Source organism: Aplidium turbinatum, chromosome 4, assembly GCF_918807975.1.
Source record: "Aplidium turbinatum chromosome 4, kaAplTurb1.1, whole genome shotgun sequence".
In the NCBI taxonomy this organism is placed as follows: Eukaryota; Metazoa; Chordata; class Ascidiacea; order Aplousobranchia; family Polyclinidae; genus Aplidium; species Aplidium turbinatum.
In genome coordinates, this window is record NC_137475.1 from 33,205,008 (window position 1) to 33,232,281 (window position 27,274).

The following is a 27,274-nucleotide window of genomic DNA, read 5'->3' on the forward strand; positions in this document are numbered from 1 at the left end:
ATCAAAAAGCCAAAGGGTAGTTGAAAAGGAAACGTACACTGAAGCAGAAGATTTGAGAAAAGGAACTTTGCCGTCCAAAAAAGATATTGTTCAATGTATGATATATTTGCTGCGTGATTACCGTGCTGGCGAAGCTCTAAAAACTGTAGATGAGGCATGTCATATCATGGTAGGTAATCTAATGGATCACTGGATGTATTGCAACGTGTACACTGTCAGTTTGAAGACTGTCAAGAAGCGTGCTATTAGTCTTTATAGTTTGTTCAAAGATACCATGAAAAAGTCAAAGCAAAAAATTTTATATGCAGCCAGCAAAGAAGTCCATCTTTACTGACTTCAATGCATCCATGACCAAGTTATTTGAAAATAAGGAACGAAGAGTGGCTTTGGAACATATGTATGGAATAAAGATGGGAGAAATGGAGTGGAAGTTTCTGGATGATATGAGAACAGTTCGCAAGCACTACTGTGAAGAAGTAACAAATAGATGGCAAAAATTCATGGAAAGGAAAATTGCTCAAGAACGTAAATTTGAGAAGATGCAGCAAAAGAAGAAAGGAGGGAAGAATTGGCTTTGAACAGCAAGTGTTGTTGAAGCTATTGATGCACGAGATGTTGCAATGGAAACTGATGACCATGATGATTATTCTCCAGAAATGGAACAATCTAAAAGTAAGAAAAGGCCCTGTAGTCACATTATTACTGATAAATCTTCAAGTGATTGCATTCCCAAAGAATACAGACATATTCGACAGAGCTCAAACATTGTAAGGCCAACTTTTTACAAAACAGTTGATGTGTTGATTAGTAAATAACCATTGCTCCAAAATGCAAGCAACACCTGCAGTGATTGAAACTGGTCGGAATAATGTTTGATCGGAAAAACTGGAAATATCATAATGAAAATGAAGAGCTGATTGATCTTGATACAGCTCCCCACAGCAAAAGTATTCGAAGAACTAGAGGTGCCATACATGCTTTGTCTCTAGTGGTTGCTTGGTAGAGGAGATTATGGATAGCAGTGATTTTGTGGTAACCTATCACACTGATGGCTCTAAGCTCCAGGGTACTGGAGAGTATCACCATTAATGGTAGCTACTTATAGAAGGCTCCCAGCTTTACCTGTGAGCAATGAATACAGAGAAAACTTGGCTTTATTAAAGCAAACCATCCTTGCTATTTTATCCACTGTGAGTGGTGTTGCAGTTGAGGAAATTTTCAAGAAAATTACATTTCAGATGACAGATTTAGCTACACATAATCTTCATGCGGATGAAATGGTTGCTATTGATCTTAGTGTTGACCATATTCCTCAATATCTCTTTTGTCACACACATCCTTGCCTTATGTTCAACAGGAAACTTTTGCAAGTCATCAGTGACATTGAGAGTACGTTTGCTGATTTACCTGAGTAAACTTCAGTGTTCCTCAACCGTAACATAGAAAGATTTTGACTCTGCCATTGAAACGTTAACCCTATCTAATGTTGAATGAACTTTCTGGGAGAACGTGTTCGAAGTATTGCAACTTTGTGGACTCTATCTCTTTACATACTACAACACTTTCCTGTATTTAATGCGTGTATTTAGAGGTCATTTTGCATACTTATTTATATGTATTTTTGCGTACTTCACCCAGTTTACTTGATTATCTTCCTTCAGTTTAAGACCATAGAAAACTTTAACTGTTTCTTCCAACCTACAGAAGAAGACTGGCAACTGTTATTATAACTACTCCATCAGTAACCTATAATTTGGTAAATTGTAAGTATGTTTTTTTTATTTATTTTAAAACTCTGAGAAAATGCAAAATTAATGTTTTTTAGGGGTGAAAAAAAAGAAAAATGTCACTTTTTAAAAAAATATCATGTTGATGTTCTGTTAGATTAAAAAATAAGGTCTCAAACTGCTCAGACTGTTATTCTGCATCTTTTAAGACCAATTGCAAGCATTTCTGACAAGTGGTTCTGGAATTACCTCTGAAAAACCATCTGCGCCCCCCCACATTTTTGATATCTGATTATCCGGGGGGTTTTTGCGACCAAAATAAAAAAAAAATTTTTTAGTGCATTGACATTGATCCATAGCATAAAGTTCAGGTGTACTCATTATTGAATTGTTGATTTTGCAATTTTGTGCCCCTCCCTAGCAGAAATAGATCAGAAGAAACTAAGCTCAAGTACAAGCAATTGAAAAATCGGACAAAGAGAATAGTTGCAAAAGCTATGAAGAAGCTGAGCAGGAATTGACCAAATTAAAAAACAGTCCTAACGATGTAACTAACGATGTATTAAAGGAAGGGATGGAAAACTTGGTTTCAGTGAGAAAGATCGTGAAAGAATTTGGAAAGAACATATGGAAAACATAATGAACGAAGAAAACGATTGGGATCAAAATGTGGAAGCCGACGTGGTAGCAGGTCCATTAAAGAGAGTTACTCGAGAGGAGGTGACGCAAGCAATGAAGAAAATGAAATCGGGGAAGGCTCCTGGACTATCTGTAGTCACTGTGGAAATGATACGCGCAAGTGGAGAGACAGGATTGAAAACAATGCAGGAAATCAGTCAACGTGTGTTAGATGGAAAAGGAATGCCAAATGAATGGAAGATGAGTGTGGTGATACCCATCTTCAAGGGAAAGGGTGATGTAATGGATTGTGGGTCATATAGGGGAATAAAACTGTTGGAGCATGCAATGAAGGTAGTGGAAAGGGTGTTGGAGAATAGAATAAGATCTGTGGTGAAGCTGGACGAGATGCAGTGTGGATTTATGCCTGGGAAGGGAACGACAGATGCTATTTTTATTTTGAGAAGGTTGCAAGAGGAATATCGGGACAAGGGTAAGAACTTGTACATGTGTTTCGTGGACATGGAAAAGGCGTTTGATAGAGTTCCAAGAAGAGTGATGGAATGGGCAATGAGAAAAAAAGTAATGCCAGAAGCTCTCGTGCAAGCCGTAATGGGTCTTTACGACGGTGCAAGGACGAGAGTTCGCGTTGGATCTGCCCTATCAGACGAGTTTTCGGTGAAGGTCGGTGTACACCAGGGTTCTGTCCTCTCTCCTCTAATCTTTGCCATTGTGATTGATGTGATTACCGAATGTGTAAGAGAAGATTCATTAATGGAGATACTGTACGCCGATGATTTGGTTTTGTTGAGTGACACAATGGAAGATCTGAGAGGGAAATTTGAGAAGTGGAAGGAGTCGTTTGAATGTAAAGGTATGCGTGTGAACATCAAAAAGACAAAGGTCGTAATAAGCGGAACGGAAGGGGAAATCACAATGAGCAAAATTGACCCATGTGGCGTCTGCGGAAGAAAAGTGATGGCAAATTCTGTTACATGTACGAAATGCAAGAAATGGGTGCATGGAAGATGTGCAAAGATGAAGAGAGTGACATGCAGATCTGGAGATGGTTTTGAATGTGAAAGATGCAAGAAGATTGAGGAAGGAATGATTGGTCCTGTTGAAAAGCTGAATGACGAAGTTGAATCAGTAAATGCCTTTTGCTATCTAGGAGATAGATTGAATGCCAGTGGTGGTTGTGAAGCGGCAGTGACTGCAAGAGGAAGGTTTGGTTGGGTGAAATTCAGAGAGTGTCGAGAGTTGTTATGTGGTAGAAGATTTCCGTTGAAAATGAGAGGAAGAATTTCGATGTGGAGGCAGGGTGTGAAGACGATTGCGGCACTTGGAGGTGAATCCGGCCACCCTCGGTAACGGGGACATCACCGGATTAAAACTGGACTACTACTACTACTACATTTATCAATAGTTTCCCAGATGTTTGCCAAACGTTAACACAATTACTGCATCAGCATGACATTCAAAGGAAAATGATGTTTTTATTTTACATTTCCTACAACGGATGCCACGCCAAACACCACTTGCACTAAAATGAATGGCAAATCAAACAGATGTACGAGTAAGAAACACATGGACTAAGTTGAAGACAACCAAACGTTTCCTTGAGCATGCCTACACATTTTGAAAGTTTCAAGTGTCAATATTAAAAAACGAATATTTCAGAAAACAATTATAAATGAAAAGCATTGCATCGCCATTGAAGCCAAATTTGTAGTTGGAAATATGTAAAAAGTTGGTAAAAAAAATCCTAATCAAAAATTTTGTCTCAGTTTGACAGAAAATAACAATCTTTGAATAAAACATTTGGACGGAAACGAGCTCAGACCAGCTTGCAAAATTGGTCCCTTGGAAATTGGTCGCATCAACATTTGCAGACGTTGAATCAATCTAAAAAGGACCAATATTGCTCGCCACGACACCATTACATAACTCAAGATATTATCCAAAAATAAAGAAGATTTTTCATGGTGGCCGATTGCCTCATGTTTCGAGCACAAAATAATAGCGGTCAAAAAATTAACGTAAAAACACAGATGGCAGGCAGTGAAAGTTAATCGTACTTTAATACCGAACAGTCAAAAAGTAAAAAGATCATTGATGATATAGCGAGAAAATCACAAAACCATTGCTAGTGTAACAATTATTCAATGAAACCACGCGGCAATTTCAAATTTTAGCAAGTCTTTCACGAATCCTCAACTAAAAATAGCGGTTACTTTATTGCTCATTACAAATAGAGTCAAAATATGATTTCTTACCAATTCACAATTTCTATCTTTGCACTCTTCACGCAATATACGATGCCTTTTGAGGGAGAGAGTGTGAGAAACGTTACCACGATTACGTCATAAAGGGAAGAAAACGACAAAAAATTGGCGTCATATGATGTTTGAACAGCTCCTTGAGAAAGATGAATTCTTTATGATTTTGCCTTCGCGAAATCGATTTTACAATCTTTAACCTATTCAGTGGATCATCACATTTACATGGCTACACATCTCATTCAAGGTGCAACTGTAACTTCATACCAACGAAATTTGTCAGGTTCGTTTCGGACAAAAATAATGCAGAGCAGCAAACGATCTCCATGCACTTTTGAAGATTTTAACATTGAATGATGAGAAAAGCATTTCATCTAAAAGAGCTGCCATGTTTAGTTGTTTACATCGCTTTTAGACCATGTAGCGTTGAAACAGTGTGAAAATATAAACTTCTGCTGGCTGGATAGAACAGAAGTGTTGCAAATTTCAACAAAAGTTAAAACAGATTTCACGTAAAGTCATGTTCAAAATAACACTATGTTGCTGGAAGAACAAAAGTTAAACACAGAAGAGCAGTAACACATGATGTTGTATTGCAATTTCTCGGGAAACAAAGCATTGGCGCTGCAGCAGTAACAAAAAACGTCATGGTTGCATTGTTATAGTACAAAATCGAAGATGACAATAGATTGCAAAAAAACTTCTGGTAACCGTTTGTTCTTGTAACGATAGTAACACAAGAGTTTACTTGAAGATCACAAGTTTTTTTTTTCAGCATCGAAAAGAAGGCGTTCAACTGCAATAAACGGTAGTTGAGGACAACGTTCTCGGTGCAACAAGATGAAGACGGCCATCGGTGCTGTTTTTCGCGACATCACATTTGACTGCAGAATTAAATAAAACTGGCACATTCAAAACCGTTCCAGTCAGCAAAATCAATCCTTTTTACTTTGATTCAATGTAGGTGGACGTTGAATCAACGCAAAAAGGAACAGATTTTGCAGTTGTGGTCGTAGCAATCTATTGGCCAGACGACCAACGCCGCTACAATCAAACTTGATACAATTCCAGACAACAAATCAGTCATTTTTTATATTGCAGACGTTGAATCAATGTAAAAAATGACTATTTTCTATCTAGAAAGTGGAGCAACTGGCAGCTGTTTGATTGACCAGGGTCCAGTCAGACAACGAAGTGATGTAAAAAGAGCAAATTTTGGTTGGTGAAATTTCAAGCTAGCAAGTCGGTCTACTTTTTCATTGTTTTAGCGTTATAAAAATAGAATGATTTGCGTGTTCCAGACAGCGAATCAATCCATTTTCACATTGATTCAACGTTTCCAGATTGTTGAGTCGATGTAAAAATGACATGAATTGCTGTCCGGGATGCGAAATTTTTTTTCCCACGAGATTTCTGTCTCATTAATTCTAGTCACTCTAAAAGTAAGATTTTCCGAAGGTGTTTTGAGAGATTGGTTGATTCTGATTGCGAAATAACTATTTGCCAATGAAATTCTGCTATGATAATAAAACATACGTTTTCCCTAACCCTACTTTTTTTGAAAAGCTCTTGTGCACCTCAAAAATTAATTTAAAGAAAAAAAAAAGTTTGACTTTGACGGGCGTCGAACCCTCGTTCTCACGATCACTAGGCAAAGGATGAAACGACTGAACCATCCGTGCCAACGAGAAGATGTTGCATTCACACGGTTTTAATACAAACTTTTACCAAAATATGCAAATGAGACAGAAATTTGGTGGGAAAAAAAATTTTGCGTCCGGGATACTACTGCGTACAAATTGACAGGTGTCACAGCGATCGTTCTTCAAAAATTAACAAATCGGACAGAAATTTAAAGCGGAAATTTGACAACGCAACAAATTAAAAAAAAAACGATTTGTTGATGAAAAGCTAAATAACGAGAATGTAAAAGAATTCAAAACAGCGTACTAAAACAAACACAAGAACGACGGTGGAAACGAGTCAGATTAGTTTTGCATCTCATGATGTAAAATCAACGGAGACGTCAAAATTGAGTTTGTTTCAACGAGAAAAAAACTCAATGTACCTATTTACAGACAATTTTTGCAATGTGTAATGCAGCATGATGAAACGTAATGAACGATTTGCACTTCACAGAAACAAAGCAGCTGATTTACCCATCTCGCAAATCAGCTCCACTTTTATTGGTTCAACGTCTGCAGACATTAAATCAATAAAAACTGATATGATGATTGGGTGCTGGCTATCTGAAAAACAATCCTAGCCTAACCAACTCGCTGCTGCCTTTATTCAATGCAATTCAACGTACGGTAACACTGATGGCAACGAAACGCAAACGAGACGTCATGGATGAAAAATATGTCGAATGAAGCAGTGCCGTTGTCATGGCAAATGAAGACAGATCACAAAATGCGTTTGAAATTTTTCTGGCCTAAAATTTACTACATACTGTGGTTTAAGTGACATTCACATAGCGCAAAATTTCATCTTAAAATGATACAATCACCTGGTGAAGTCCGAAGTCAACGGTATTTTTGTTGCAACGAGCAAAAAAGCAATAGCTTGTTGGAGAAACTAAACGATTAAATGTCGAGAATCAGTCAATTCAGCGTCAGCAATTACAATTTTGAGGTAAAATTACAGCAATCGCGTCATGGCACACAAAGACGTCATTATTCTCTCCTGAAAAATCGCTTGCTGATTGGTTCAATTTGAATCGTTGTAACGAAATTCCCGTTGATGGCGTTTTTGTCAGTACAGAAACACTCCATCACCACGGTGTTGCTTCTGCAGGTTCAGACAAAACTTACAAAAAACGGCAATTTGTTTTTCTATTCAAATCAAAACTCTCAGAAAGATAATTGATTTTCTGCTGCAAACAACTTTGGTAATGTTTTTTATCGTTACTCTGGAAAGTTTCGTTTCAAAGTTTCGCTACTGCAAGGGTAGAGACTTTCAAGTGAGAGATGAACGTTCCCGAAATTCTGTCTGTATTAAACCAAATATGTTGTTCCTCATACGTGACATCGTCATACACCTTTGATGGGTGACTTTCGAGAATGCCTCACAACATTACACAGTCGTTGTGGCCAAGGCAACGGCCATTCAAACTGACGTGGCAAACGTCCATTCGTGGGCGCGTTCCCTTCAAGGTAGCAAAAGATTGGAAACCACCACGCCCGTGACAACAGGTTGGATTTGCTCACATCCTTGAGAGCCTAAAGTGAAAAAAAAATCGTTAGTCTACACTTTTGCGTCAGTTCTACGTCGGGTTACGCAAAACGTACTCAATTTAGCGTAAACCTTTCCAACGTAACTTAAATAATTAATAAAGCTGTAATCAATATCACACTCCGTTTGTGCAAGCCGTTGCGCAAAAACAGAATCTAATTATATGTTGAAACAAACACAGTTGTAGATTGATCTCGCGCAGGAATGGGCGATTATATAAACAAAATCCAAAGTTCACAAACTTTGGAAAATGGGCAAAGTCCAAAAATAAGGTCGAGTATGCTTTTTTGAATGAAGGTACGGAATTTATTTGGGGATGTATGCCATCTCCCAAATGACAAATTTCGTCCATTTTACAGTGATTAAACGTAAACAGACGTTGGGTACCGAACTGCCTCAAATGCGGGGATATTTCAGAAGCGGGATTCGCACTCCATTAATAAACCTGTTTGCTGTCGAGGTAGCAGCGTACGCTATCTATTTTTAGTTTTTGCTGGGGCAAGTTTTTATTGACCTAAAATTTCAAAAACAATGACTTTAAAATTCAATAAAGTTGACTTTATTGATCGAACGAAAATTTGGCTAAATGAACCATTGTTTCTTACATTTTATATTTAAAATAAGGCTGCTTGAACGAAAGAATATATAACTCAACGAAAAAACATTGAAATCCTGAACAGCACATATTATGGGTCGTCTGAAGGCTGTACCGTATAAGCACTAAACAGGCAACTAACTCCACAATGAACATCACGTTCACTAACAACAAGAGTTGAGATGTGACGCCATGTGTGACGTAATGTTCAGTTCAGTAGGCCATAAAAAGGGTATAATAATTTCCCCTGGAGCAGTGTACTGTCCACAATCATGAAAAAAAATCAAGGGGTATAATCGAAGGGGTGCCACTCCTCAATCAACGGCAAGTATTTTGGTGTCTTGCCAAGACACAGCCACATGCTCTTGAGCGTGTCGAACCGGTGCTGAATTAACTTTCTGATTTCTCTATGTCAACGATTTTGGAAATGTCGTAATTGTTTTGCAGTGATTTTAATGTTACGAAGCTAAATGAAGCACAGGTTGAGATTGATGAACAAAAAGTTGTTAGTATCAGTTTTTTCTCAGCACATAAAAAAAAGTATTTGGACTGGACAATGAGTGGACATGTCAATTACATAAAATTGGCTTATTGACCTAAAATTAAAAAAAATGACCAAACGATAAAAAATTGATTTTTTATCAACCTATCAAATTAAGATTTTGAAACCGACTCCTTGTGTCCAGAACTCTTACTTAAAGGGCGGGGAAACCCAAATTAACTTTGCGAGTTTTTTGTTTCAGCGTGATGTCATTGTGTACAACATGCGTTTTAGCAATAAAAAAGTCCAAATTTTGTTGCCCTCGTCTCGCTAAGGCCGCTTTTGTTTGATACCCGTTTGCGAGGTCTCGTTGCGCATCAAGCTGTGATTCTGTTCGCTGTGACGTCACAAGGTACATATAGTTGTGGCCAAAAGTTTAAGACCAGACTTGATTTATGACGATTTTTGCATTACTTTAAAATACTGCATCAGATATAAGATGATGCATAAAGATGATGCAACTGAAACAATATATGATGCAGTATTTTGAAGTAATGCAAAAATCGCCATAAATCAAGTCTGGTCTTAAACTTTTGGCCACAACTATATGTACCTTGTGACGTCACAGCGAACAGAATCACAGCTTGATGCGCAACGAGACCTCGCAAACGGGTATCAAACAAAAGCGGCCTTAGCGAGACGAGGGCAACAAAATTTGGACTTTTTTATTGCTAAAACGCATGTTGTACACAATGACATCACGCTGAAACAAAAAACTCGCAAAAAGTGAATTTGGGTTTCCCCGCCCTTTAAAACCACACCGCAATAAGTTAATAAAAAAAAAAACTTTATTTCATTGACTTTACTTCCCTTAGATTGCTTTTAATTCTCAGCGTGGTGAACGTGAAAGATAGAGCGGGAAAACGAAAAAACTTCCGTCCGCCTATGGCACACAAGTGAAACCTCACAATTATAAAAAAAAAACTTGCTGGCGCTCGAACATGTCGACTATCACTAAATTTTCATAGCCAGATGGTGAACCATAAAACTTCGCTCAGCATCATGATAGTGCTTCCAACTGGCAGCCAGCAAAAGTTGTAAGTTTTACAGCGTTGCAACGTCAGGCGGCGTTGGTTGAACCGTTTCTAACGAGACCGGGTTAGTATGTCTGATAGCGAAGTAGAAGGTCTTAGCTTGGATGAAAGAGGCCAGAAGGGAAAATTAGTTGAACATCTACTGTCGTGCATGGCGAGTGCGTCATACCGACGAAATTTCAAATAGAGGATATACGGCTTCGCAATACGGTGGGCAATTATATTGAGACGCCAAGCTGTTTCGAGAGAGACTCGTATTTCGCTGGAGCAAGAAAGGAAGCGAAGTTTCCTTTAGAACTTTGTGAAATTCCGTGTGTTTGTGAAGATTATGTTTTCAATACTGCAATGAAGTAGTGAGCATGTGTTGTTCCCCAGCCTGCAAATCAGTCCTTTTTTGCATTTATTCAACTTCTGCAGATGTTCAATCAATGCAAAAAAGGACCGATTTGCTGGCTAGGTCACTTTGTTGGCTGCACAGTCAGCTGTATGAAATGGTTATCGCAAAAAGATATATTTAAAAATGTTTGCTGATGGTTGAGAAAACTTCTCGAAATCGCTTTCACTCTCACATTCCTCAGCTAACAACATCCGTCGGCTTTACATTGATCCAACGTATCTGATTGATTCAAAAATTTGGTTTTAAACCAACCACAAAACAGAAAGCACAGGTTTAATCATAGAAAGACATTTCTCCTGTCCACAGTGAGAATCGAAGCTTCAAAGTGTTGTGGTATAACGTCAGAAATGAAATGATTTCATTTCAGGAAATGACAGCATCGCCGTGTGTCAAAATGCATGATAAGGGAATACATTGCGGGTGACATTTTCATCACCACACGCCAGCTAGCTGACTACATCGTTGCAATAAATCGTGTTTAAACAAAACCTGCATGTTTTATAAAGCTGACCCAAGCAACCGCCATGACGCAACAGCAGCTAGTTATCCATTTTTGGTTAAAGGATGCAAAGTCCAAAAAAAGTGACCAGTAATCAAATGATGAGCCCTGCTGTCAGCGTAGACTGCATATGAATTACAGGTATGTTGTGTATTGGTAGCATCAACTGACAGTTCCATTTCTATCAGGTTTCCATATCTTCACAGACACTTTGAACCACACAAAAAAGAATTGCCTTTCAAGTAGCGTTGCAAGGTTATTTTGTAAAAACTAAGCAAATCTGAAAAAACAAGGCCAAAATACGCAAGTCCACAGAAAATGGTGGCAAACCGCTTAGCGACAATTGAAAAAAAAATCTCCCACGCACCAGAGTAATTTAACGTATATATATGAACTGCTGCAAGTTTTCTCCACGCCCTGCCTTATTATTGCAAATTTTCGTTAACAAAAAGTAAAAAAACAAGCAATCCGCAAATCTAAAACAACACGCAAACACAAAAAATACAAGCCCAAGTTTGCGGTCTCCGAGTATGGTTTTGATCTTACCACACCAACCGAGAATCAATGAATCATCTGAGGGATATTAAAAGACTCTTAGTCGAGTACCCCTTCAATGTATTGATAAATAATTACAGCAATAAAGGCGGACTACAACAGCTCGCCGACATGCAGTTTTTTTATTTTCTAAAGCGTTGACAGAGTATGACGACCTATGAACAGATTACCGTACGAGGAAGTAGTGAAGGATTACTTCAAGTGAGCAGTGAGACAAAAATAGAAGCACATCATCATTCAATTGTTTGTAGGCGTCATACAACATTGAGAACACCGCACGACTGTGTGGGAGACGATGATTACATTATTACACACTTGCTGAGTTTCCTTTTCTACAACATGCTACTTAGGGGCATTATGGGGGCATCAAAGCGCACTTAACCGCAAGTGACCTATGATTTCAGCAGGCCATAGCCTTGGTTGTAGGCATTTCACTCTAGAGCAGTGTACTTGTTGATAATCATGAGAGAAATCAAGAGCTTTAGTCAAAGGAAGGGCGCCACTCCGCAGTCGACATGCCTTTAAGTTTCTTGCAAAAAACACAGCCACACGCTCTTGAGCGGTACCGAACCGGTGCCCTATCGAACCAGGGGTCTCACTATTCGGCTATGCAGCCGGCGTTTCTTTTAGCAAGCATCAAGCATTGCAATAAATGCAACTTGTAAACCTGTTTGTATTGTATACAAAACTGGTAAAAGTAACAGCACAAAGGTGTTTGGTTTGTGTATGATCTACATAGCACAGATCAAACAAACATTTCATTGCATTGTATTGACGTTGATCATACCAACGCAACTTGGTATGGAGCAATTCTCATCTTTGCCAAAGCCAGCAACAGATACACTATCACAAAATATACTTACCCCCATGTTGCACATGGTGTGGTATGACCAAAATAATCTTGTCGTCAGAAGGTAAGCGACGACCACATCGACCGTGTAATGATCATGAGCGAGCAATATACAAACGATGCCGATAGCAGAGAGCAACCAGGATATCCAATGCAGCCACCACCATCTTTTCGGCGTATCTGTTGACGAGGCAATAAAGTTCGATTTTTCGTGATTTTGAAAATGTGCGACTTATCGCTTTTGGGATGCCGAGGCAAGGAGATTGAAACAGCAAATGTGTTGTTTGCAACGCTTTGATAACAAATTAATCAGTAAAAGCCAGACGAATTACTTCGCTTTCGAGCCCTGATGGAAAGTGCCCATTGCCCAAACAGGATGCACTGTATTAAGTCGGCAACTGCCAACGCGCCCTTTTCCAAAAATAACTGCACGTTTATAATTGATCAGAATTCAGCAACAGGCGAGAGAACCTGATGCTGTTGAGAATATATAAAAACTTTATAAACCGACGTAGCTAAACCATCATAGACATCTCAGTTGTGTTGTAAGAGTGTTTGGGGCAAATCGTGGCCTACGGGGCAAATTCATTTGAGCAAAACGAAATTATTCATTTCAAGAAACGAATTCGAAACGAAAAGACGAAAGAGTTTCGCACTGAGACAAAAAGTCGCTGCGAGAATTTTCATTTCGAATAACCGAAATACTTCATCTTTTTCGAATAACCGAAATATTTGTTTTATTGGAAGCGGTGGAAATTTTTCAAAAACCTAACGTTTCAGCTGAAGATGCTATTACTATAGCGAAATCGATTCTTAATAAATTACACTCAGAAGAGGTTAGATTGGTGTGCAAATGCCAGCATTTGATGAATGCAAAATAGCAGTACCATCTTTCAACAGTAATACTTGAAAATAGGTAGTCTATCCGTAAACAACCTTATCAGCTGGAACATGTAAAATATCTTGAGAAAACAACAAAAATAAATAAGATAAATAGAGGGACACTGATGGAAATACAGCATCAGATATAAAGCTAGTTATCTTTTTCAACATCTTGTGATGTTCTAGCCTGCAGTCACTGGTAAAACGCAGATTTATTTTATGATTCAGCCATGATTCAACAATGTTTAGTTGTTGTACGGACGTAAGATTTTATATTAAAAATTCTTCAAGGTTGTTGCTGAAGAGATCCCTTTCAGCAACAACCTTATTGACAAGGTGGTTATGCAACAACCGCAGCATGCTGACAGCCCGCGCCAATGAAACGCCCAATAACAATAAAGGTTATCCGCGTAGCAAATTCGCCAGCAATGCAATGTTGCCTTTCGAATATCATTTCAACGTCCCTAGACGTCAAGACGATGGCGTCAAGTTCTTGACTGGAAACTTTAAAGAGTATGTGATGTCATCTCTTTTGTTTTTATAAGTTTAGAGTTGAGTCAGTGATTGAGTGAGGAGAATATTGCTTTCCACCATGACGTATTGTGACTGGTGAAATGCTTACAAAGTGTCGGATGCTATCGCGCTATCACAAGAATGCCGCACATTCTTTTGAACTGAATCATCCAAAAATTTTGCAAAGATTAAAATTATGAACTTCGGTATTTGTAGCTGATAAATTCGCCCAATTAGTAAAATTCATCCTTTTTGCAATCAGATTTTGCTGGATGGATATTCCTTTCTAGCTGCAGAAAAGTTGCTTCGTTGCATTGTTTTAACGTCGCTAGAGTTTCTTCAATACATCTGCCAAACTATGTAATCGCTCATGCGTTAAAGCCTTTAAACCTGGGCATTACAGCATGCTGTGGTGCAATTCTCTGGGGAAATAAGTATATTTTAAACCACTTGGACTCAGAACTGAGTGTTTTAAATTGAAAAATGTAAACATAAAATCAAACGCAGGTCAAGTATTGGCTGCACACTTCAGGAATAAAATATACCTGTTGTAATGTGAGGTGAATGGAAAAAAATGGTACACGAAAAAACAGCACCAATGCAAATAAAGAAAAAATGGCACAATGACATTTCCTTGCTGAATCTGGTACTCAAGATGATGCTCATCCCATACTTTACACTGGACATCTCCAAAACGAGTGTTGTTACCTGCAAGATTGGACTGAGACTTGTGCCATTTTTTCCTCTTTTAGACATATTATCAAGAAACGGCGGTGGGATGGTGCAGCGGATAAGGAGCTCGCTTTCCAATCATGCAATCCTGGTTCGACTCCCAGGTTAAGCTGGTTGTTGAAAAAACACCGCTCACCTCTACCCAGGGTGTAACAAACTGGGTGGGCGTAGTTGCTGAAGGAAAGGCGGCTGAGAGAAAGGAACTGGCCACCCTACTCTCGTTAATGCCGAAGGCTTAGTCTAATGAGAACCTTATCTTCTCGTTCCCCGAGGCTTGAATCAAGTATGGGACTCACCTTTACTTTACTATCAAGAAACGCACATTTATAAAGGTCTTCTTCATTTAGCACTCAACTATTCTTGATTTCTCTTGCGGTATTAATAACGGCCATATATAAAAAAATGCTTTCTCTCGAGAATACCATTTGGATTGAGGCGAGCGAACGTAGTCAAAAACAAAAGAAACAAAAGACTTACACTCTGTAATTGTGAGGTAAGTGATAACGAGAATGATCGTGTGACCACTGAACAAATAGTCTCCACACAGATGATGCGATCCGGTGACAGATAAACCTCCTCCGTACAACAGACTAGCAGCTCGACCCAGCATCACAGATATCTTCCCATGCGCCTGTATGAAATTGGAATTTACTTTGGAGGCCCTGCACAATCTCGGGTGTTTTCATAATCAAAGTGCCGAGTGCTTATTTTTGATCGTTTTTCATTTTCAAGCCAATGGTATTTCGTCCGTTTTAAAATCTGTACAGAGAGCTTCTACTTTTTTGCGCAAAGCTTCCGCGACTTTTAATCATTTTTCTACAAGTCTACGTTAATGGGATAATTTTTTCTGTATGTGCAATATTCAAGTTAATACTTCTAAATACCAAGCCGTTAATTTTGACCGCTTTTTTGTTTAGCATTTCCGTGCTATAGACGTGGACGTCCACGTTATACACTTTGCTTCTATGACCTACTTCCGTTGTAAGACTTCTTCAAACAATGAAATTATTTTGATTTTGCGTAAGAGAGAGGTTAAACATTGGAAAACAAAACAACTATTTGTTGTTTCTGGCTGTAGTCCTTACTCTATCCCAGACGCATTTTGCTGTCTAAGTGCCAAGCGGTCATTGATCATTCTTTTTAGGTGAATGATATTTCGTCTGTCTTGAAACTGGTCTCAGAGTTTCAACGAGTTTTATCATGTTGATAAGTTGACGAATGTGAAATACTGATTATGACACAATGAACAAAAATGGGTATCTTATAACAGAGTAGGCTACATAAATGACCGCTAGTTTCTTTACGTTGGGAAAAAATTAGCAATTGTAGTGCAACTTTTTCACTTTCGTATAAAAGAATTCTTTTACGTTTTGTAGTATGGGCGTTGCGCAGTAGCAGCGTGTATGGCTCGAAATCGAAGAGGTGTTCGATTCCCTGTGCGACCCCGCTCTGTGTTTGAGCAAGGCAATTGCTTCTTTGTATCAAAAGACAAGCAAGGCAAAGCAATCGGGTTTAAACAAGTGAATATACTTGACGTATTTCCTAATATAACCGAACCTTTTTGACTTTTTCTAAGCCTATATCAGGAATCTAAATTTTGTGTAGAAGTAAAAGAAACTTTTTTTCAATGCTTATATTCGCTTGCCACTTGAAAGATGGCTTCGCAGACGTCTGAGCAAACAAAGTGATAACCTCCATGATTCATATTGTTTCAAAACAATAAAATCACCGGTGGAGTTTGTTTAAGACACTGCTATGCACACTCACAGGCGTTGAGGGCCGTCAAAGTAACCGTCTGAGCAAACAGCTTCAAAGGAGTTTGCTTTATTGGCGGTTTATTTCTAACGTTTCAAGATATTGCCAACTTTTTCTTTTACTTTGGAAAACACTTTGGACGTTCATTAAAAACTTAAACTACGAAACTTGAAATTGTTAAGACTGTGCAAAAAAGAACCCCCAAAAAAAACAGAACATTGGATCAAGAGTTTCTTTAAAAAAATTATTTTACACTTAGGCAACTGTACTCAAATGTTAATTTTCCATCGCTTTGACCCATTTGTCGAAGTTGAGATGAATTCGCGTATGAATTTTGACATTTAAAGTTCATCATGTATTCCACCCGATGATTAAATATGCTGAGAGAATACTTATGCCACACCATCTGTCCTGTAGCTATAATATCGTTATAAAAGTGTAGCAATTTTTTCATTACCAGAAAAATGTTAACGTTGTCAAAATAACCCTACGATTAGTAAAACGATGGAAAGAGGAATGGACACAGAACACCTCCAGACTCCCCTCCGTTGTCTCTCACGCTGGACCTATGCCACCAGGAAAGAAACGCAGTCGACCTGCCTGAATCGCCCCCGCACAGATATTGGGCGTTTTGGAAAAATTTAGAGGTTTATACCACAAACGATTGCCAAGAAAAAAAGGCCAATGTGACAAAAACATGTGATTTTGATGATGATCTTCAGCGCTACAGCAGGTGATAATCATTTTTATAATCACAAATATTTCCTATCACATTGATGCAGTATATTTCTTTTACCTTGCCATTTTAAATTTGTTTCAAATCGCGAAATTTTCACAGCCATACTTCCGACAGAATATCCCCAGACAGCAAATCAGCCGCTTTTTACATTGATGCAACGTCTGCAGACGTTGTATCAATGTACAAAACGACTGATTTGTTGAATGAGTTCCACAGCAAAATAAAATTGAAAAAACCTGACATTTGAATTGCTATTCTTAATATCACTTTGTGGTATAGTTTCCACATCCGTTTCATCTGCCATAGTTCAGTGCTTAGTAGCATGTGGATGATTAATTAGTTCGATTAGGATCTTTGCTTTTGGTGTAGCTGGCTGGCAACAGCTTAGTAGGATTTCTTGCTGAAGTGAATGTAGTGTTTGTTGATAATACTGGTCATCACTAGGGCAAGTTTTTGCAACTTTTTTTTACAGCTTCCGGCAGCTTCCTAAATACTCAGAATTTATGTAGTATGATGTTTTAAGCTGTTTGTAGGAATTTTATATTGCAACTTTTTTCTATTTTTCATGCAACTTTTTACTGCAACTTTTATCAAGTATTGAGCAAACTGTAAAGGAGTGATTTAAAAAACATGCCATAAAACTGTTTCTAGTACAGTATGGTTCTATTCTCTTTGATTTGCACAACAAAAGCTATGTGATGGATTAGCTGCATCTCAATGTTATCTATGACGCAACAGTTTGCTTGCAAGCTAGAAGTTCAACAACCTCAGCCAAGCACGACAGCGCCCGAACTAAATTAGAAGTGGAATTATGACTTGGCTTTTGGCCAAGCCCGCATAAACGGAAACAGGTTGTGTCTAGTCTTTCGAAGTAAATGAATGGTAAAAAGGTAAATAAATAAATGCAACTTTTGTTAAAATTAAGTGCAACTTTCTCATGTTTTTAGTGCAAAAAAAACTTGCCCTAGTCATCACATAAAAAGAGTAGCACTTTGTGACGTCACGCTGTGTTACATAAGGTATGGTGATAACGTTTCTAAAACCACTGACCCTTAACACTTTACTTTGAGTATCACTCGTTCTGAGGATGTGTATTGCATTGCAAGGCTATGCCAAACTATGGTGAAAGACACTGCGACTTTCGTTGTGCTTTCACTCTTATTACTGCATTGCTTATCACAGCTAGGAATGTAAACACTGAACACCAACAACCCAATATTTTGATACCCCATCAGGCGTGGAAAAACAAGCCAAAAATATTATTATTGCCAGCTTACACAGCGACATTCAAGAGAACATCAGCCTGTTTTAAATGCAGGAGTTGGCAAAGATAATGTTATAAATCCCACAATTCCCCAGGCACAAGTTGTGTTATGAAAAGTAGTAGTTTACATACAAACTCATTCTACACTAACGCCCAAGTTCTTCCTACAACATTCCATCCACCGTCGCACATCACTCACACAAGTCTCACCTCACCCAGACATCAAATTGATCGTTTTTTACATTTATTCAAAGTTAATTTTTTTCACATTTCTGCGACGTTGAATCAATGTAAAAGACGATTGATTTGCTGTGCGGGTAAAAGTTTCCACTGTTACATTGTCTTGACGACGTAACAACTATGACGATGACCACCCCAGGCTATTACTACTAAGTGCACAGTACAAACCATGGTGGTACAAACATTGGTTAGATCTAAGCTTTTTGGTTGCGGCAGAATAAATCGATCTGCAAACACAACGAAGTGAAAAATCCGATTAATCATTCTAAAAGATTTGAGGCATGTTTCAGGTCATGATTTAACTCAGAATCTCAAAAGTAGTATTATCGACCGCCAATGGACAAGAATTAGAAATTACATTGAAAGACTAGACAACTTTGCGGATTCTGATACTTTAATCATTTCTTGCATTCACTATGCACTGCAGAATTCGTTTAAATGTAAAGATTTTAACCATGGCAACCTTCACACAAATTGCTATAATTTTGCCATTCAATTTTTCTTGCATCACCTATCCCAGACAGCTAAATCTGTCATTTTTTTCTTCATTCAACGTCTGCAGATGTTGAATCAACGAAAAATGACGGGTTTTGCTGTCTGGGATATAGCTTTGCTGCGTGTTGCAAAAACACCGTTGCTGAAACGGCTTTCCCTTGCAATGTTATATTGCAAAATGCAAATATAATACAAAGCTTCCCCTGCGTCATTGTGGTTAGGAGACAAATCCTGCTAGCAAATTCAAAGAATCAGACAAAAGAATGACAAATACAAGATGACTCCTGTTGTTCACTGTTTGCACTTAATTCTGAGCAAACATTTGTTCACGGATCAGTCAACCAAGTTGAAATCGATGTCAATCGCGATTTCGCATCCAATGGATATTTTTCGCATCATTCGGCAAAATGACCACTTTTTTGCATTGATTTGACATTTAATAAATATTCAAGAGAATTTTTTTTAGTTGAATTTAACTCGAAAATTCGATTCCGAACATTAGGGTTCACAAAAAGTTGAGTTAAACATAAAGTAAATCGTTTCTCACTGCAGTCACTGGAGCACCAAGACTAGGTCATGAAAATGTTACAACAAAAGAAACAAAATCGCCTAAAGGAAAAGATGAAGTGCTGAATGCAAAGCTAAGAACACTTTCGTTTCATTAAATGCTGAATGCATTTTATGATTTTTTCTAATAAGATACCAACTTTGTGTGTTACGTGCAAAAATGCATTGTGTGACACAAACTAGATTGAAAGAGGCTACTAATCAGCATTGAGTGTTTTTTGGTGTGAAATGAGATAACTATCACATCTTGCGCTAGTTTAGATTAACGTCAAAAAAACGTGAGCCAACCCTTTTAGATTGCACTCGGCAAGTTTAAGATCGATGGTTAACGGCAGGTAATGGCTTTCTATGGCCGTGTTTTTTCTTCGATTGCTTTGCGTGCAAATCAGTAAATTGCATCAGTGTGCTGGAACAACTCTATCTTTTAACGATTGGCACATCTGGAAAAGCAAATATTTAACTTATTGAAAAACCTCGACCTTTGCAGCCACAGAAGCAATGCCGCCATCTATTTTCATTATTGCGAAACTAGGCTTCGTGCACAGTCCCGCACTTTGACAGAGAAAAAATACATTCCAATCGGTAAAGAGTTAACAAACCTATCATTGCAGGCAAGCCTGAAAACCAGTCAGTTTTACTTCTAATCCAAAGCAATTGCCAACAATTAATAGCGGATTGCAGACCCTGCCGACCCCTCTCAGGTCATGTTGACGTGAAACTGTTAGATTTAGAAATAGGCTACAAGCCTTGCAAATATTTGGCTGAGGTAATTTCATATCTATCTACTGTACCAGTAATTGATAATAATCTATTGACCAAGCACATTTGGTAAACTCACATTTAAGAAACTTAAAAAATGGTTTATTTATACGAAAACTAGGAAATTAACTATTTGCCAACTCACGTAGGCTAATTTCTGCAAGACTGCACTAACCGATGTCAATTTTTATTCTCAAACAAACTTTTACTAACCCTGTTTAGTTTGTTTTGAGATATTGTCACATAAAAGTAAAACATATTGACTTTTTAAATGAGCGAAACAATAAAATAGGATAATTATATTTTGGTAGCCTACCATGACCCCAAATGGAGTCGTAAATATTCGTAATTTTTGGGTCACTAAACAAACTGAAATTGGGCCAGTGGGCCTACAGTGGGTAGTTTACACTGGAAACTGCAAACCAAAGGGTCGCATAAAAATTATTCGCACAATAGAAAAGTTTGAAAAGCGCTTGGCTAACATACATAGTGTGCAGTGGTTACAAAAACGTGTTACTGACATGAACAAAAGTGAGAATAATTCTCACTCATCAACGACTTGTCTTATCGCAACCATTAAATTGATGGAGATAGGTTTCAAACAACGGTTGTCGACATACGTACCTTGTCCGCACATTTGAAATGCATGCCAGGAACCGGTAGCGTCGTGACGTACATGGTAATAGAACGATATAAATACAGTGTACCCATGATGAAGAATACTCTTCGACAGATAATGAACCTGGGAAAAGATGATGTTGCTTGTTAGTTTTATATATAATTTCTACGCAGAAGAAAAACTGCAAGTTATAACTAAAATGAAAGCTATGTGGGCAACCCATCATCCGTTGGATTTACATTGCAAAAAATTATACATACATACATAGGGGCAATGTAAGGCCGAAACAGTGTGCCACTGTCTGCAGTTACGTGCATTGCATACAAGCCATACACGCATCATAGATCAATGCAAAAGAGGCTGGTTTTGTTAGTTCGAAATGCAGTGTAGCAAGAAGGGTTTAAAGTAACGTTAGATCGATTTCATAGTTTGGTACTGTTCAAGAAGGGGTTTGTTTAGGTTGGTTTGTGGTCTTAGAGAACTTCGCAACCAACGCTGTCGATGAAAATATCACGTTGTGCCAAATGGATTCAATAAGTTTAACACTAGCTTCCGGAATTGATGCAACGAAGCCTGGCACGCAGTGAAAGGTATGATGGTTTCAACATGATTTCAACGCTTTAAAACTGAATCAATTGAGAGAAAACAGGCTTCTTTGAGCAGTTTGTGTCGCCCATATCAAACCAACGAATGCTTTTAATGATAGCTGCCAAGAGTCAACTCATTTGAAGCGACATACTGGGTATACAAAAGAAGTGATGCTTCAAGTCTTTAAACGTAAGGGCATGAAAGTGTATGTCGAACGCATAAGAATAGGCTTGCAACATTTAGTAGGTTAATAACATGAATCATTGCTGGTATGAAAAACAATCGCAGTTTTTCTGGTAAAGAAAAAATTCAACTTCAACAGCCTCGCCGACCTGTGTTTGTGGAAAACTCCAAGGATCAATAGAAAGATAACAAGCACCATTCCGACGGACTCACAAACGTTAAAAGCACCTTCCACTCTCTTCGGTACAATATCAAAAAAGACGTCGGGGAGAGGCGGGTCAACTGTCATTGGAGGTACCCTCTCATGGACTAATTGGAGCATCAGCACAGAGACCACAAAACCTGAAAGAATGTGAGCTGCGTGTGAGCAAAAAGCGTCGTGTTTTAGCCTATATCGTTCGTTCAGGTCAATTCGACAAAAAATGGAGATAAATGAGTATTCTGTGCAAGCGTTCATTCATTTTACGGGTTATAACAGTAGGCCTACCTACCAAGGCGTCTACCGGTCAAAACATTCCATCTGCTGCAGCGACCTGCAGATTACAAATGCGCCTATCTACCAGGTTTTACTGCCGTTTCATATGTTTTACAATCTACCAAGCATCAAAGCGCGAAATAGTTTCAAGCCATATGGCTTTTGTCTGAACAGATGGCAACGAGAAAACTACTCGAGACTAAAAGTTAGTACAAGAAAGCAAACAAGACGCTGAAGAACCAAGTCATCCTTTTATAGCAAAACCAACGTTTTGTGCTAAATAATATCACATTGAGCAGCAGTAAAGCTTTAATAGTTTCGTTCCAACCATTTGAAAGAAAACGAGTCTCTTTAAATCCTTACCGAACATCATATACATCAGCGCTATGAAGGTTTTTAACTTTTCGGAAGGATACTGTTCCACTGGCACGTGAATATTTGAAGTATTACTGGAATAATCACCACCTGAAAAAAATTAGAACTTAAGCGATGAATACAAATTGGCAGTTTTTCAATCAGCAAAATTGATCATTTTTACATTGACCCGACGTGAAAAGGTCCAATTCAGCTAGTGGGGTTAGGGAATCGAAAACAACAATGACAGCTCGGTTGAAACTGAGAGATGAGTCACAAGTTATGCATCGTAACAATACATGAATTTGAAGCAGGAAATTATGGATAGCAAAAAAACGCTGGAACACCACACAGGGAAGTAAGATTAGTCACATCACTTGCTTGCTAAATCATAATTACAATGATATTAATCACTCAGCTTAATAAGGATGGATATTGATTGATCATATATTTTCCATTGAACAATACTAAGGGTTGGGCCTCTGTCTTCTATCTCACACACATACCTACAGAACGAATCAGGCTAAAGGTATTACATAATTACAGCTATTTCTAAGGTTAAACATCACAAAAGAATGCTACATCAAGATAATCAAACAAAAATAAGACACAATGAAAAACTGATGTGTCGTTGAAACACAGTATTAACTAAATACGTCTGTTCATTTGACTGGTTAAAGTTAGACTATCAGTAAAAATATTTTGCTACAACTCAAATAACAAATCAATCTTTAAGGTTGATTCCTTTTTTGAGTCTGCCTACGTGCAATCAATGTAAAAAGGCCAGGTGTGCTGGCTGGAAAGAACTTGTCAGATTGGAAAATTACCCAATTAAAAAGAAATTAAAAAACAGATGTTGCTTTCTAAATTTCACATGTGGCATAGCTTGAAGGCGAATATTTGAAGTGCAGTTATGCATATCTCAAGCTGACACAAAGTAACCTTTGAGAAGACGGGGTCAACACAGTGCAATGATACATTAAAATCGACGTCAATTAGCGCATATCAGGAAATGAAGCCGAACAATGTATTCTGTGTAGAATTTAAAAAAAGCAACCTGAGCAAATTTTAATCTAAGCCGTATTTTTATAAAACTTCTCTCTAGATTTTCCAGCTAGTTACACACCTGGTATATCTTCAAGTATGGCGTTTGTACAAAAAAGTACTTCAAAAACCAATATTAGGTCACACATTTGCACTGTTAAACCTTTGGTGAACATCCTACAAATTCCATACACCATACCATACTTTAAAGGCGTCAATACTACTAAAATTATATCACCATTTTCCAATTAAATAACTTTGATAAACGTGCACAAAAAAACTTCAATAAGATTCTTGAGACAGAATGAGTAAATAAAATTCCAATAGTAATAAAAAAGCTGCAATAATAAAACCTCATCAGTACATTCTTTCCACATGAAAATATTTTTATCACAATACTTGTCCCACAACCAAAAAACTTTTCAACATTACTAAATCTAACCTGCTAAAAGAGGAGTAGTAGCTTTTGAATATTGGTTTGAGTCACCATTTTCCATCATTGATTGTGAGTGTGAATGGCCATTTGGAATTCGACCATTGCCTATGTGCTTTGTAGAATTGTTATGAAATCCATTCCACAAACCCTAAAGAAAAATTATTAACTTATAGCAAAAGTTTGTATTACAAAAAAATATTCCAAATTTAACCAAAAAAAGATATTGAACCTTAATTAAATGCAGTTTAACTGAGGAAAACCTTTTTTGAGGAAGAACATTTAAAATAGACACAATTAATACAAGTAAAAATACAACAATATAATTTTAAAATCTAAAGAAAATGTTACCCATCGTTGTTTGAAATATAAATTTGAATGCAAACTCACATTGCGTTCAATTTTCTTCATGTATTTAGTAAGTTGATCCCTCCTTAATGTTTCAATACAGGAATGCAGATGATCTACTTCATGTAAGTCGGTCATATTAAAGGGAGCCTGTTGAAGATCATCACGTGTAAGTGACAACAAAGCCTGTCCATTTATGGAGTGTTGACTGTTGGAAAGATTTGCCTGCAAACAAAATTTACAGCAAATAAAACAATGCAGTGTTAACTGGAGAAAACTTTAAGCAACTTACTTCTATGCAATTCCTTACACAACTTACTGCAACTTAGAGGAACTAAGCAACAGAATAAGATTTTGCATATTTTTACAAACTGAACACAGAAAAATAAATACAGTGCTGTTAAATTGAAAACTTTTGATACAAAAATGTGTCCTCGTCAGGAAATAACTATGCTGTTGTTTCTGATGAGAGGTATTGTGTCCAAACCGTTACAACTTACTTCTTTGTCTATTTTGGTATGTTTAACTAACTATGCTAAGTCCTGTGGTGTTTCTTAGTTTTGCATATTTGGGATACAACAACGCATCAAAACTCTATAGTTAAACTTTTTGTTTAAGCAACATCTACTCATACAAAGAACAACCACTCTAACAAACATTAGCACAATTAACACTTTATATATATTGTATAAGTTAATTTAAAACTGTAACACAAAAAAAACATAACAAAACACAAACTAAATCTACCACATGCAATATCAGACCAGAAAGTAACAGTGTTAGCTCCTGCCAACCATTCTGCTTTGATGTACCTCAATTGTTTTATATCCATTCTCCTTAAGCCACATTTTTACTTGTTCTGTCGACCAAGTAGATGCATCCCCATGACCTGGTACTCCATTATGTTCAGTCAAATCAACCACAGTGTGTTCCTTCATTTTCCTTCATAAACAAATTTAGTTTGAAATATAATGGCTGACCAAAATTAAATGTTAGATAAGTTGTAAAAACTACACTACAGTTAGCACAGTAGAAGCAATGAACCTTTTTGTTTAAGCCTCTTACACTAAGGATAGTATCTTTTTTTGCATTATACATATGAACAGACACTACAATACAAAGGAAGAAGCTTGTCAGGAATAATTGAAGTAGGCTTGAGTGGAAAAGCCTTCTCTAAAGATAGTGAGGTGCACCCATGCCTGTCTTAATAGAGCAAGTGGATGGGCAATTTATCAACAACAAGGAAATGAACTCTGAAGGTACTGTATTTAACTTTCCATTTATGACCCGCTTAAATAGCCACAGTAATGTTTTGTTTGTCAGCTTTGCTAAGCATATACTGAGCAACTGACAAAAATGGGTGTCTTGATTTCAGTCGACAGGCCTGATCGTTCAAGGGAGAATTGGCTTTATAAAGGAAAAAACGTTTGACTTCAATTTTTGTCAACCAAGATTTGTGATAGTAACACTATACACGTTAGGTACCGTATTTTACGGACCATAAGGCGCACTTTAAATTCTTTTTTTTTCCTCATAAATTGATCGTGCGCCTTATGGTCTGATGCGCCTTATGTATGGATCAAGTGCGGTAGTGCTTTATTGCCTACACTCAAAACCAGTACCGATATACTATTATATATGGTCCGGTGCGCCTTATGTATGAACAAAAAACTAATCAAAGCAATTTATTGATCGTGCGCCTTATAGTCCGGTGCCCCTTATGGTCCGTAAAATACGGTACTTGCAAAAATAATAACATTACTTATCAGTGTGGGACATAAGCATCTGACTACAGTGTGTTAGGTACTAATAATATAGATGTCAATGTTGTGGCAATGAGCACTGCAGAACCAAACAGGAACACCATGCTTTGCTAAAGAAAAGCTGAGCCTGTATGCTATGGGTCAGCCTCTGCTCCATAACTAGAAGCTTAACAAAGCTTCAACAACACAAGGCAAGATAAATTTTAAGCAGTTTGGTCAAAGAGATCTCATGATAGAACAGTGCTACTGTATTTCATTCCTAATCTGGTTAATAGCCTATTATGATGATTCATGATTAACCAAAATTTGTAAGATACAACTAGAAATTTTAGTAGTAGCCTACATGCTATATTTGTTGTATATCATATAATAATAATATAATATTTATTTGCATCAGACAAAGGTGTCCATATCCAAAACAACGAAATACTACACAAACTGCAAATGCACAAAGAACGAACAACAACAACAAAATAATACTGAATAATATATGTGAATAATATACTGAAGAATAATACGAAATAATATAAAATTGACCCTTGTTACACAAATGATTTGTACACCATGCAAACAAATATTTGCATCTGAAATATGGTTACTGTATCTGTTCTATGAAGTTCTATGTACTATGTTATGTACTGCATTTATTTTGTATCTTGAAATCAACATCAGCAATAACCTCATTATGATGGGCATTGATAAGTATATTATACATAAACCATTTATATACTATACCCAGTACCGGTATACTATTTACCTTTTTTTCTTTTAGGTCTTGTTTGTGTTAGAAGCTCATAAACCAATTAATCTTTGATTGTTTTTTTCATAAAGTAACTTTGAAAAGATACATTCAATGAGATCAGGTTAATTCAGAAGATGTTAAATTCAAAAAGTGGACGCACAAACTTGAACTACCTTTTAAGTATAAATAGTTATTGCAAATTTATCCTACTTTGAGAAAAAGAAGAACTTTGTTAAGCCTGAATATAACTCAAGTTTGAAATTGTATTCTACAAAGTAGGCTACTTAACCAACTTTTGCAAAGTATTTCTAAACTATTCTCTTGGCACTATCTTCATCTGGATCTAATGTAGTAGCATATGAAAAGTGGTCTGCAAAACTTCCACTTTAAACAAAGTAGGATGTATAAAAGGCCTTCGTATGCTTTAAAGAGCTTAACTTAATTTCATAA

The 27,274-nt window shown here is 37.4% G+C and overlaps 2 protein-coding genes across 2 annotated transcripts; one reads left to right on the plus strand and one right to left on the minus strand.

Moving 5' to 3' along the window:
• The first annotated feature begins 620 nt into the window (after positions 1-620).
• LOC145769083 (uncharacterized) lies at positions 621-5,684 on the plus strand. Its single transcript, XM_082580679.1, has 4 exons — positions 621-672; positions 2,296-2,680; positions 2,813-3,029; positions 5,589-5,684. The coding sequence occupies exons 1-4, from the start codon at positions 621-623 to the stop codon at positions 5,682-5,684; spliced, it is 750 nt and encodes a 249-aa protein (XP_082436805.1).
• LOC145768799 (phosphatidylcholine:ceramide cholinephosphotransferase 2-like) lies at positions 3,822-27,028 on the minus strand. Its single transcript, XM_082580394.1, has 10 exons — positions 26,840-27,028; positions 25,132-25,261; positions 24,362-24,544; positions 23,981-24,122; positions 22,504-22,605; positions 21,815-22,007; positions 20,900-21,017; positions 14,934-15,087; positions 12,343-12,509; positions 3,822-7,845 (listed from the first exon to the last, which is right to left on the minus strand). Exons 2-10 carry the CDS (start codon positions 25,255-25,257, stop codon positions 7,657-7,659), a joined length of 1,374 nt encoding a protein of 457 aa, XP_082436520.1. The 5' UTR covers positions 25,258-25,261; positions 26,840-27,028; the 3' UTR covers positions 3,822-7,656.
• Between the last annotated feature and the right edge of the window lie 246 nt (positions 27,029-27,274).

What these genes read in the sequence shown, in the direction of transcription:
- LOC145769083 (XM_082580679.1), top strand. Translation starts at nt 621, where the DNA reads ATGGAAACTGATGACCATGATGATTATTCTCCAGAAATGGAACAATCT. An exon ending in TCATATAGGGGAATAAAACT is followed by an intron (nt 2,681 to 2,812) that starts GTTGGAGCATGC and finishes TATTTTGAGAAG; the next exon opens with GTTGCAAGAGGAATATCGGG. An exon ending in CAGACGAGTTTTCGGTGAAG is followed by an intron (nt 3,030 to 5,588) that starts GTCGGTGTACAC and finishes GATTCAATGTAG; the next exon opens with GTGGACGTTGAATCAACGCA.
- LOC145768799 (XM_082580394.1), bottom strand. Translation starts at nt 25,257, where the DNA reads ATGAAGGAACACACTGTGGTTGATTTGACTGAACATAATGGAGTACCA. An exon ending in ATGGATATAAAACAATTGAG is followed by an intron (nt 24,545 to 25,131) that starts GTACATCAAAGC and finishes TTTTGTTTGCAG; the next exon opens with GCAAATCTTTCCAACAGTCA. An exon ending in GCTGATGTATATGATGTTCG is followed by an intron (nt 22,008 to 22,503) that starts GTAAGGATTTAA and finishes ACATTCTTTCAG; the next exon opens with GTTTTGTGGTCTCTGTGCTG.